Here is a 13,732-nt window from a genome sequence, read left to right as displayed (position 1 = left end):
CAAATGTAACTACAGGGCATCTGCTCAATTAGCATGAGGAGGCTAACAGGGGTACATGCCCGGAGGCACAAGGTGCACTACACTCGATTGAGACCATTATTAAAGGGCATGCAGAGAAGATCTAGGCTATTTTGCTAGTGATACAAGGCAAAATCACTCTTTGAACACAAGACAGACTCTGTCGCATTAGAAGTCAACTTACTGAGAACACACCAAATGAAATTATCTAGTAGGGTATCAGAGAATGAATAAATGTGGGCCTCAATTCATTCCATGGTAAAACTGCATGAACAGTTGGAGGAACTAAACATAGGGCTCAAGACTTTGCGGGGCGATCCAAGCATAGTAACATTCGCCTATTGGGTGTACCCGAGGGACAAGAAGGTCAGAGAGTGGATGTATTTCTGAAGAATTGCCTTAAAGCACAAGTTACTTACCTTCGGTAACGATATATCTGTAAGAAACAGTAGTTAGTGTTAGAGTCCTTACCGTAGAATATCCCCAGGTGTCAGACTGGATCCGGAAAGTTTTACTAAGCAGTACCCTTGCGCTTCAGTAGGCGTCGTCTGCGGCTCCGCGTCTGTCGTCGGCGTCGTGATAGCCGGGATGACGTTGTCAGAGTACTCGGACGCCGCCCTCGCGCGCCGACGTCAGTTCTGTACATAGCTTTCCGTGCCAGGAATGCAGAGCCATGATAGAAACAGACACTGGTGCTAGGACTAGGGCCCTGAAAGGGATGGCCGTAACCCTAGATATCGGTTCGGAGAACGGGGAGGATGGGCGGGGCGGTAAGGAATCTAACACTAACTACTGTTTCTTACAGATATATCGTTACCGAAGGTAAGTAACTTCTGCATCTGAAAGAAACAGGTGAGTGTTAGATTCCTTACCTTAGAATAGATACCCCAGCAATACAAACCCCGGTGGTGAGTCTGCGAACCAAGATGACACCAGAAAGTCCTGGAGAACCGAACGGCCGAAAAAGCCATCTCTCCGGACTTGGCTGTCCAGGCAGTAATGTCTAGCAAACGTGTGCAGCGAGGCCCACGTAGCTCCTTGACAGATGTCCTGCAAGGGGACTCCCCGATCCAGGGAAGTAGTAGCCACCGTGGCCCGAGTGGAATGGGCGCGCAGCGCAACAGGAGGCTCTTTTTTCGCCAAAGAGTAGCAAACCTTGATGCACAAGACGACCCACCGAGAGATGGTCCGCTTGTGCACCGCCAGTCCCTTTTTAGCGCCCAGGTAACCAACAAAGAGCTGGTCATCCACCCGGAACTGGCGTGTGCGATCCAGACAGAAGGAGAGCGCACGTTTTGGGTCCAGACGGTGGAGCCTCTCTTCTTCTTTCAAGGGATGCGGAGGCAGAAAGAAGGTGGGCAAGGTGATGGACTGCCCGATATGAAAGGCTATGACCACCTTGGGCAGGAAAGAAGGACGAGTACTCAGAACAATCTTGTCCGGATGGACAGAGAGGAAAGGAGGTTTTGAAGATAGAGCCTGGAGCTCACTCAACTCTCCTGCAGAGGTGATGGCAACCAGGAATGCAGTTTTAAGAGTCAAAAGACTAGGAGGACAGTTATGAAGTGGCTCAAAGGGAGCGCACATCAGATACGTTAGAACCAGATTCAAGTTCCACTGAGGCATCTCGAAGGGAACAGGAGGAAACATGTGTGTGATGCCTTTCAAGAATCGATTTACAACAGGGGACTTGAAAAGAGAAGGCTGTTCAGGAAGCCTTAAGAAGGCTGAAATGTCCGAGAGGTAGCCTTTGATAGTGCCCAGAGCAGAGCCCTGCTGGGAAAGAGAAAGAAGGAAGAGGAGAACCTCTGAAAGGGGGGCAGAGAGTGGATCCACAGCCTTTGCTGTGCACCATGCCACAAATTTGTTCCACCTGCAGGCGTATACCGTTTTTGTGGAGGGACGCCTAGCTGTCAGAATCACATCACAGACTTCAGGAGGCAAGTGAAATGGCCTCAACTGCCGCTGCTCAATCTCCACGCATGTAGGTGGAGACTGGACAGGTTCAGGTGGAGGACCGTCCCCTGCTGCTGAGACAGAAGGTCCTCCTGAAGAGGCAGACGAATCGGGGGATCGACTGACATGCTGAGTAGCTCGGGATACCAGTATCTTCGTGCCCAGTCCGGAGCCACAAGGAGAACTTGGGCCCGGTCTCGCCTGATTTTCAACACTCTGGGCAGAAGTGGTATAGGCAGAAAGGCGTACAACAGACCGCAGCTCCACTCGCGAATGAAAAGTGCCACCGAGCAAGTGCCGCCTTGGAAATTCCAATGCGCAGAACTGATGACATTGCGTGTTCTCTTCGTTGGCAAATAGATCTAACCAAGGCTCCCCCCACTGCTGAAAGAGACCTTGCGCCACGCCCGAGTTCAGACGCCATTCGTGATCAAGCATGCACTGGCGGCTGAGTTCGTCTGTCCTGGTGTTCAGAGAACCTGCCAGGTGTTGAACCATCAGGGTGACGCCCTGGTGTTCCAGCCATTGCCAGAGGCGCAGAGCCTCCTGACAAAGGGCCCATGACCCCACCCCGCCTTGTTTGTTGCAGTACCACATGGCAATGGTGTTGTCTGTGAACACCTGCACTACACTTCCCCGGACAGAGGGAAGGAATGCCTTCAGTGCAAGCCGGATCGCCCGCAGCTCCAGAAGGTTGATATAGAGCGAGGACTTCGCCGGAGACCAGAGGCCTCTGATCTTCCCCTCGCCCATGTGGCCCCCCATCCCAGGAGGGACGCATCTGTCACCACTACGTGCTACAGTTGGGGTAGGGAGAGGGATCTGCTGCTGACCCAATCGCGGTTCATGAGCCACCACTGCAACTGACTCGCAGTGCCCTCCAAGATCAGGACATGGTCGGACAGGTTGCCCTGATGCTGTGCCCACTGAAACTTCAGATCCCACTGCAGAGCCCGCATCCGCCACCTGGTGTGATGCACCAGAAGGATGCAGGAGGCCATCAGTCCCAGGAGCCGCAGCGTCAACCTGACCAAAACTCGGGATAAAGGCTGAAAGATCGGAATCAGAGCCTGAATATCCCAAATCTGCTGTTCGGGGGGATAAACCCGGAACTGCGCCGAGTCCAGAATCGCTCCGATGAAAAGGAGCCTCTGAGAGGGACACAGGTGTGACTTCGGCATGCTGATGGAGAACCCCAGCGAGTGCATGAGGTCGGCCGTAGTCTGGAGGGGGGAGACAACTGTCTGGGGCGAGCCCGCCTTCAACAACCAGTCGTCTACAACCCCTAATCTGCACAGATGAGCTGCGACCACCGCCATCACTTTCGTGAACACCCGAAGGGCGCTGGTAAGGCCGAAGGGGAGCACAGTAAACTGAAAGTGCTCATGGCCTACTGTGAACTACAGGTAGCGCCGGTGGGCTGGCAGGACAGGGATGTGGAAATACGCGTCCTGCAAGTCCAACGCTACCATCCATTCTCCTGGGTCCATGGCAGCTAGGACCGGAGCCAAAATCAGCATCTTGAACTTCTCCTTCCGGAGGAAGCTGTTGACGCTCCGTAGGTCCAAGATAGGGGGTAGGCCTACTTTGCCCTTCTTGGGTACGAGAAAGTTGTGAGACTAGCAACCACTTCCTACTTCTGGCCCAGGAACGCGCTCGATGGGCCGCTTGGCCAAGAGGGCTGTAATATGCTCCTGCAGAAGTTGCAAGTGATCCCCCGACATGCAGTGGTACTGCGGTGGCATGGCTGGAGGGGTTGCCTCGATTGGGAGGGAGTAGCCCTTTCGGACGATTTGCAGCACCCACCTGTCCGACGTGATGGTGTGCCAGTGGAGGAGGTGATGGCGAACCCTGCCCCCCACTGGCGTCTTAGGTGCCTGAAATGCCGGACTAGGAAGGTTTAGAGGCAGATGCTGCGGGAGCGGGTGTGGACTAACCTTGCCGTTGCCCCCCGGCACCGCCACGGCGGTAACCACGTTCGCGACCGCGTTGAGACTGGTTCTGCAGCCTGTGGCTGCTTGGACATGTAGGGGCGCCCCTTCCTTGGCCACGAATGGGGCGAAAAGCGGATGTTTGCTGGCGTTGGCCTACGCACAAGGACTTGGCCGTAGCCCTGGAGTCCTTAAAACGTTCCAGCGCACTATCCGCTTTGTCACCAAAAAGGCGACGGCCATCAAAGGGCATGTCCATGAGCGTGACCTGGGCATCCCCCGAAAAGTTGGCGGACCTCAGCCAGGCATGGAGGCGAACCGCCACAGTCGTTGCAATCGCTCTACCCAGCGAGTCTGTGGTGTTAAGTCCACACCTGATCAGGTACCGTGCTGCATCCCGCCCCTCCGTCAGGGCTTAGGCGAGCTGTATTCGGGCCTCCTCCGGACACTGTGGCAGCACTTCCGCAACCGTATCCCATAGAGAGTGGGTGTAACGGCCCAAAAGGCAAGCGGTGTTGACAGACCGCAGCCCCAAACTCAAAGAGGAGAACAGTTTCTTCCCAAACTGATCATACCTTTAGGATTCCCGATACGGTGGAGCGGTCGGGAATGCCATCTGAGACGTAGAGGCCTGGATTACCAGGCTCTCGGTGGTGGGGTGGGTGGACAGAAAGCATCGGGCCACATTCCGATCCACAGGGAGGCCTGAGGAGGGATTGGACCAGGTGCCCATCAGAACGTTGGAGAGGGCTTCGTTAAATGGCAGTAGAGGCTCCGAGGAGCTTGCCTGTGGTTTGAGCCCTTCATTGAGAAGGTTAGTCCTCACGGCCGCCACAGGGAGCTCAAGAGCTAAGGCCTTGGCTGCCCTGTTAAACACCACGCTGTAAGCAGCCCCCTCCTCCGAAGCCACGGAGGGAGGAGAGACGAATCCAGTGTCTGGCGAAGTGTCCAGACCACCGGCCTCCCCCAGCTCATCTGCCCAGTCTGGCTCAACTGGCACTGCTGTGCCACCGGGTCCTCAGACCCCTCCCAACCCTCCTCGTCATCCATCTCCTGATAAACAGGCAAAAATGATGGATCCGGGTCGTGGGTGATGGCCTCACCCATCGAAGTCGGAGACGGCGCAGAGCGGAGCCGGTCCGACGCCAGACCCGGACTAAAACTGAGGTCGACGTCGTCCGAGGACGGCGCCGGGAGCGATACCCTTGGGGTCGGCGCCAGCGGAGGAGTCGTGAGGTCGACTGGCAACGACCCGGATCCAGGTCTGGATCCTGCGGGGCCTTGCAGCGTCGGGACCGGAGTCGACGATGGCGCTGGGGCCAAAGCACCCGACGGCGCCGGGGCCGGAGCTGCCAGCCCGCTAGAAATCCCAGTCGGACCGTGGGGGCCGAAGGTGCCTTGGCAGGTTCCGACGGAGGGAAGTGCGACCTCATGGCCGTGAGGAAAGCACTCCGGCGTCGCGTGCAGCCCAGGGACTGGAGGGTATGGAACTGGACATGGCAGCTCCGGCAGAGCCGCGCGTGCGGTGTTGCCCGAACCCATGTCCGCGTCGCGCGAGCTTCCTCGGGGGGGAGTCAGAATAGCGATGACAACTCTTCAACATCTTTTTAGAATGCCTCGACTTACCTGAGGACTTGGAGCCCGGCGAGTGGTGGTGACTCGTTGAGCGGCGATGACTGCCGACTGCCGGAGCTCAAGCAGCTTACGGGACCACTCCCGTCTAGCCTTCGAGGTCAAAGCCCGGCAGTCGAATCACGACTTGTCATCATGGTCGGCCCGAGGCAATAAAGACACCGACGGTGGGGGTCTGTCACCGACATCAGGCCTTGCAAGGTTTAAAACGAGGCATCCCTATCGGCACTGCGAGTCGAGAGTCGACTCGAAACGTGATCAAAAGAGATCAGAAAGTTAGTAAACAATTGACTGGAGTACTGCTCTTCCCAGATCTGCGCTTGCTGGCGTGGAAAAAAGAAGAACTGACATCAGCACGCGAGGGCGGCGTCTAAGTACTCTGGCGATGTCATCCCGGCGATCACAACGCCGACGATGGACGCAGAGCCGCAGACGACGCCTACCAACGCGCAGGGGTACTGCTACGCAAAACTTTCCGGATCCAGTCTGACTCCTGGGGATATCTAAGGTAAGGAATCTCACACTACCCTGTTTCTTTCAGATAACAATGTATAGCATAGGGTCAGACCGATTTGCATATGGCCATGTCTGAACTGGGGTGGTGGAGTGAGCTAAAGAATGATAATGGGTTACACCCAGATCAGTTGACTGGGGGTGAGTGTTTGATTTGCTCAAGCACTCCGTCCATTATCCCCTTTGTTATCGCTTTGTTCCCCCTAAGTTGGCAGGGTATGTCCAGACGTGGGTCCCTTGCTCACTTTGCCACTGGATTCAAGATAGCCAGGCTGATGAGGGTTAAGAACCCAAAACCGGTCCCAGGATGCCTATTTCCGGTCCAGGGAAAACATGGCTTGGCAGTTCGGGCTGGAGTGTTCTCATGAGGCACAGGGTCAGACTGATTTGCATATGGCCATGTCTGAACTGGGGTGGTGGAGTGAGCTAAAGAATGATGATAGATTAAACCCAGATCAGTTGACATTGGGTGAGTGTTTGATTTGCTCAGGCGCTCCGTCCATCTTCCCCTTTGGTATCGCTTTGTTCGTCCTAAGTTGGCAGGGTATGCCCAGACATGGGTCCCTTGCTCACTTTGCCACTGGATTAAAGATAGCCTGGCGGATGAGGGTTATGAACCCAAAACCGGTCCCAGGATGCTTGTTTCCGGTCCAGGGAAGACACAGCTTGGCAGTTCGGGCTGGACTGTTCCCATGAGGCACAGGGTCAGACTGATTTGCGTATGGCCATGTCTGAACTGGGGTGGTGGAGGGAGCTAAAGAATGATGATGGATTAAACCTAGATCAGTTGACTGGGGGTGAGTGTTTGATTTGCTCAAGCGCTCCGTCCATCATCCCCTTTGGTATCGCTTAAAAACAATGTATAAGCAAGACTGCTATCGCCACTTCCATCATCCCCTTTGGTATCGCTTAAAAACAATGTATAAGCAAGACTGCTATCGCCACTTCTTGTGGTAGAGAAAGTGGACAGGGTACCAGGGCGCCCTCTGGCCACTGGTGCACCTCTGAGACCCATGGTGGCCAGGCTCCTGATCTTGAGGGATACAGATCACATTCTGCAGCAAGCCGGTGAACACAGTACCTGGGTAATTGAAAATGCCAAGGTTAAAGTTTTTCCAGATTACGAGGTGCAGGTGCAATGCCTAAGATATTCCTATGTAGTCATTAAAAGGTCACTGTGAGAGAGGAACATCTCCTACGCCCTGCTATGACGCACAAAGCTCAGGAAAAAATAACACTTTTTCATGTCCCCAGAAAAGGTCCGGAGATCGATGGACCTAACAGAACTCCCTGGAAGAGAAGAAGTGGTGCGGGTAGATAAGAGACACCCAGACTTCCACTAGATTAGATGGGGGTTGGAAGGTGATATTCATAGCCAGGTACGGGAGTATTATATATATATATATATACACACACACACACACACACACCCACACACACACACACACACACACAAACACACAAAGGGTTTATACTTACCTGCAAAATACTTACATTTTTGTTGTAAAGGCAAGAGTGGTAAAGGTATATGGGGGTAAAGGTTTCCGTGGTAAGGGCATATGTGTTGTAATGGACAGGTTATAGAGGCATGCGTGGTAATAGCATGTATGGTTCCATCATACAACTACAGGAATGGGATATTAGAGTCCCATGACTTACAACATGCCATGGTAAAGAACTTATAATCTGTTGACCTGGAATATATCCAGCTTGGGTAGAGACGACAAGCAACACAGATTGTTCTCTGTCTTAAAGTGAATTAAGGTGGAAATTGCATTTGTTCAGGAGACACACTTAGTAAAAGAAGAACTTGATAAACTATGAAAAGATTGGATTGTCCGATTTGGGAAATCACTTTCTCTGCATTCTCATAGGGGACACTGATATGGATAAGACCAGGGATACCCTATTTTATTAGCGACTCACATCCGGGAAGGAACAATTGAAAGTAAATTAAAATCTCTGGCAAGCATATATTTTTGAACTTGGGGCAGGGACAATATTTGGACTACTATCTATACTAGATTATACACACCAAAGGCTTGGGGAGGTGACTTCAACATGGTGTTAGATTTAAATATAGACCGGTCTATCCCCCTTTACAGGACGCAACATGTAGGTCCAATCCACAGAAATATAAAGTGTGGATGGCACAGTGGCAGTTCCTGGAACCCTGGAGGGAGCTGAACACAGAGAGTATCCTTTTTCTGGTGCATGCGATCTAGTCACATTTGGATGTCTTTCTGGTCACAGCTGGAGGGGATTTGATTTGATGAGTAGGACTACCTGGCATGGAATGTCTCACGTCACAAACCACTGCAGTTGCAGTTTATAGGTGGTACAATGCAATCAGAGATTTCAGCATGGGAGTTAAGGGCAGAGGCTCTGATTAATTCCCTCTTCTGAAAATAGATTGAAGAACAGATTGATAACTAGTTTAACGATAATGATGGAACATCTGAAATCACAATGCTGCAATGGTAAGCTTTCAATGTGGTGCTGAGAGGAATGCGTCTGAAGTCTAGACTCTATATACAGTATCAAACCAGTTCCAGTGATACACAGCAACTGAATAGAAGAATTACGTGAGCTAGATAAAAAGGGGGTGTTGGAACCAGGGACACTCCAGACGAGGGCATACAAGCTGAAACAGCACGCTGAGTTATTGGATAGACTCAGGAGCAATTCGATTTAGAGTATTTGACTAAGGAAAATGGTGAGGGAGACAGCAGGACATTTCTTTGCATGGCTGGTGTGGGGTGAAACTGACAGATTGCTCATTTGCTCCATGACAGAGTAGACAGGCATCATCACACACACAGGGGCCGCTGGGGGAATTAGCCCGCGGCGAAGGGGTTAAGCTGTCCAAGGGACAGTCATCCGGAGGTAATGAACTATTGAAAAGGTTTCGGGACTTATCAGGACAAGTCCTGCCCACTTAGTCGGCACCCCACACATAGGACTGCTTTACATTTCCCTGCTCAGTTGGGAAGCGGAAACATTCAAATTCATTGGGGTGCAGATTTATCAGAACACAAATAAACTGCAGGTGGATAATTTGGGTAGGGTGCTGATGCTTACTAGGGCTTAACTAGTGCTAGAGAGGACTGAACTGGGTGTATATCTGCTCCTGATTAATTCAAGAGGGCAAGATACATATATGGGCTAACAAAGGAGAAATCAGAACGAATTATAACTGGGGGGTTTGAGAAATGTTAAACTAAAATATCGTAATAGAATGATGCTGTGTATTTCACATACAGAAGTAATAATACTATGTGCTCTTTAGGGGATGGTGCGGGGTAGAAGAGGAAAGCTGCAAGGAGTAGATAGTTGTGTTTGTAGTTGAATGCATATTATATTGGTTATTGTTAGAGAGCAAACTCCCAAAAGAAATGGGATGTAAGCAAGTGAGAATTGTTAATGAACACGTTTCCTTTAATGGTGTTGGTCGCTGATCTAAGCGATTCTTGGAGAATATGCGTCTGCATTGTGGTTGGTGAAAACTTGAATACAGAAAGATTTATTTTAAAAGTGCCGCTATCTTGGAATATAATTCAAGAATAATCATGTTTTACTGAAGGAGAGCCCACTCCATGAAAAGAAGAACTTAAGGATCCTTTGGCAAATTGCCAAAACCCGACCCGCTTGTAAATGCTGCCAGAGAAACCCTAGTCAAGGATAAAGGAACTACACAGCACTATGTGATATAACACAGAATCCAAGATGGTGCCTGTTGAGGATACACTAACCACAGACCTATCTTGACTGCACCATTGATTCAGCAAAAATTGAATTATCTCCATATAAGAAATCTTTAGAGGCAACAATTAGCACAAAATGTTGGATATGTCTGTTCCATGACTAGCTATAGGGTGTTATACATAGGTTGTTACCAGTGTGTTTCCCTAACAGTTTTTGGAAATGAGGAGGAGACCAAATCCCTGGTAAATGGTCTTTAACTTCGAAAATCTTGTGATTATGGTTACTGGCCTACTGAGCCTAAAATGCTCTATTTGACAATTCATTTGACAGTAATTCCTTGGGGGAGTGTATTGGTATAAAATTCTTAGCAAACTTTATACTTAAATGTACTGTTTTAATGAGATTAGCTACTTCTTTTTTTGTTATAATTTTCCCAGATTTTCTTGCGCAAGAACCACATGCCTCTCTGTAAAGTTGGACAGGTTCTATCAGGCTTAGAACAACTTTACTAGCCTAATTAACTTAAACATACCAAAGGTGCCTCTACATACAGCAACTATCTGTTGCCTAACACCTATAAAACGTCTATGAGCACTTTTTGAATCCCACCAGTCCGGACAAATACTGCCTAATGTACTTTGATATTAAACACGTCATTTGCTATATGATTGCTCCAAATTTCCAAACTCCACTTTAAAGCTGTGTTCACATCCTACAATGCTTGTGACTAATACTTGATCTAATATGGTAAAAATGCACAAAATGCTGCTAAATTTCCAATAATAATCACCAAGTCCTCCTTCAAACTGATCTACAGTTTAGTCTTGCAACTTGTGGACTAGACCTACTGGTGTTAAGTCCTACAAATGTAACAATTCACACTAAATTGCACAAGAATTCCTCGGGAGAGAATCCTCCATACCAGATAATGAACTCATAGAATAATATTTTGCTTGACTAAAACAGTTATCTCTGTTTCTAAATCAGGTTAAAACCCAGAATTAATGACTGATTAAGTTAATTGAAATTCATGTAGTAATCACCTGTGCAGCTGTATGTTCGTTCAAGGTTTGGGTGCTGCTCACCATTTTGTTTGACATGTAAATGTTGGTCTGTGCCCACAAAAGGTTGGGAGCTCTGGATTAGAACAACAGAAAAATACAGTTCACAGAGAACACAACAGCACAAAAGAAAACAGTACAACAAAACATTCACATCACAGTGCAGGAAAACATAGGTTAGATCATTCAAGCATAAAATAACACTGAATAGCACAGAAAAACCCAAACACAAGATAAGAGACAGCAACATCTACTACACATTTTCTCTTCTCTCATTCATTTCCCCATATCTGTTTTTATCTATTGCATAACCTGTGCTTCTTTCCCCATTTCCTTTCTCTCACTGAAAAAATGTTTTACATTAAAGTAGTGACAACTTTCTCCTTAAGTGCTTTTCATTTTTAGTTTTACAGGGTAAATGTTGGAGGACATCATGGAAAGTACTCTAAACTCCAATCAAATAACACGTGGTCACCTAAAAGTAAATGAGATATCTGGAAATTAAAATATGAATTAAGCTTCTACACACTTGGGTTCAAAGCCAGTTCTAATAAGTTAATGGGATTGCGTGAAAACCAACACATTCATGAGTAATAAGTGAAACATGAACTTAGGTACGTACAAAATACAGTTTAGTGGCCAAGTGGTGGCTGTGGAAGTAGAAGATCAGATTGCTTATGGCGGCTTCCCACTTAAACAAACTATCTTTCTTGTAATTTAGCTTCATCTCCTTTTCCTAATATTTCTTCTCTTCCAGAACTGGGAATGCTTAGAAAAAGGCTTAGTGCCAGTAATACCCAATAATGTTATACAAGTAATACATTAATTTCAAATGATAAGTTTCCAAATAACTATGGCTATAACACATGCAAAAGCGTATTCGGGGATTTGAACTTCACAAAGAGAGGGAGGGGTTTGATAGACATCAGCAAAACGCTCCAGTAAAATATGGCTCCACTGGAATGATGGAAAGCAAGACACAAGAATGGAGGCTTACTTCTTGATGAAGGTACTTTTCACTGTAAACTGAGGAAAGAGGTTGAATGTTTTCCTCCATCCCATATTCCCAGACATTCTACTGGGTACAAAAAGTTGGCAAATCAATGTGGCTTTGGAAAATTATATTTTGCATGTGAGCGTCTCGGGGACGTTTGCGTTGTAGCCTCTAAAGAGTCCAGATTATTACCTGTGGCAGACATTACTTAAACATTCCAACAATCGTTTTTTTGTCAGTGATACTCCGCAAGGGTTACCTTTATGTCCAGATGTAGGCCCAGTTGCCTACTGTGCCACAGGACTCAGGCTACATTTCCCTGGTAAAATCTAATTTGAGACTGGTCTGCGGTTGCTTTTGTTACCATTCAGACTGGACGTGAGATACAATTTGGATTGGACTATTCTCATTGGAGCAGAAAAATGGATGATTTGCAGATTGTTGGTAGCGGTCTGCACTGGTACAGTGGGCAGGAAACAATAGACCAGATTGAGGCCAGAGTAAGTGCCAGTGTTTAAGATTATTTTGAACATTTCACCTGAGTGGTTTTGGCTTCAGTCCAAAGGCTAAGGATTTCATCAAACAAAGTCATTTCTAAGTGTGAGATTTCTTTAAAGGTAATGAATGTGGCCATTACAGATGGCTAATAGTAAGAATGTGCTCCAACAGGTGAGACGGCACCCCTTGCACTTGTGAGATACACAGATAAGAGCTAGGTGGAAATGTCTACACTTCAATTGTACAACAGCAGTGTCAGAGTGCTTGCGGGATCAATGCAGTGAGAAGAGTCACCTGTAAGTACAATATGTAAGGGGTATATCTCAAAGTTACTTGCTCTCTATCAGTTGGTTCAGATACTGTGTATTCCCGGTGTTGGGTGCAAAGTATTTTTCCCAGTATAAACCCCAATATACAGGAGACTTGATATTTTCTATGCACTATTTTACAATTGGCCTACCTGTAGCCATTCCTGGAGTCCACACAAGTTCCACCATTTAGACAAGGGCCAGTTGCATAAGAGGCACACGACTTGTGTACTTTTTCCGTGGCTTCACAGGTGCAAACTGTTCGGAAGGTTGGTGTAATGGACACAAGTGAAACGTTGCCAGCATCCATCACGGACGGCGCCTCAGTGACTGTGAAATAGGAAGTGCACCCACCGCCATTGCCACAGTCTCTTCGCATGCATTCATCATAACTAATCTGCAGAGCATCCACCTTCATTGCCAGCTGGATCTAAAAGGATCAATAATTCAACAATTTATTTGGCAGCTTTGTTGCAAACAGGAATTATTTCCTGTGATTTTTAATTCAACAATAGGTTTAAAATAATAACAGAATATAGACAGTTGGGAAAAGAAGACATAATTTAAGTCCAAAGAGAAGCTTTCTTGACAAGGCTAATCTGCTTGAGATATGTTCCTGCTTCCTTTAGCTGTAGGCAACATTATAATCCAATGGGAACTTGATAGAAATTATGTCACTCTATAACCTCTTAGATGGTGAAGCAGTGGATTTAGGGGAAGTAGGACTCCAATAAACCAATGTTTCCAAAACATCTTCTGGAACGATATTGGTTTCCAGAATTGGTTTTCTGTTATGGAAAATAGATAGGGCATATAAAACCTATCCTCCATAGAGCCTTCACTGTGTGAATTGTTAAATGAGTATCACATTATTTATACACAAGTTTGATGGTGCTTAACCTACCTGTCAAATTCAAACGCTTCAAACCATAAAGTGTTTGCAGAAAAACAACCAAGAATTTGCAGGGAAAAAAAAATAAGAACTGACCCAGTGGGGATTTAATACATGTATAGCAAACGTCCTAGCTTATGTCTGTAGCTCATTATAGACTACCTCCAAAGCAATGGAGGCCGTCACCTAAATGTATCTGAGAACAATATTTCAAGGAAAGAGAT

General features: G+C 47.8%; 1 protein-coding gene across 1 annotated transcript in view; it reads right to left on the bottom strand.

Annotated features, from left to right (window-relative positions):
* Nucleotides 1–13,732, bottom strand: part of LOC147677808 (neural-cadherin-like) — a 684,133-nt gene that overhangs the window by 278,591 nt on the left and 391,810 nt on the right. Inside the window, exon 22 of the mRNA XM_086945589.1 lies at nt 12,769–13,046. Coding sequence (XP_086801715.1) covers nt 12,769–13,046 — 278 coding nt within the window. The remainder of the gene's footprint in view (nt 1–12,768; nt 13,047–13,732) is intronic.

Source organism: Lissotriton vulgaris, chromosome 12 (genome assembly GCF_964263255.1).
Source record: "Lissotriton vulgaris chromosome 12, aLisVul1.2, whole genome shotgun sequence".
In the NCBI taxonomy this organism is placed as follows: Eukaryota; Metazoa; Chordata; class Amphibia; order Caudata; family Salamandridae; genus Lissotriton; species Lissotriton vulgaris.
This window is presented reverse-complemented; position numbering and strand designations above follow the sequence as displayed.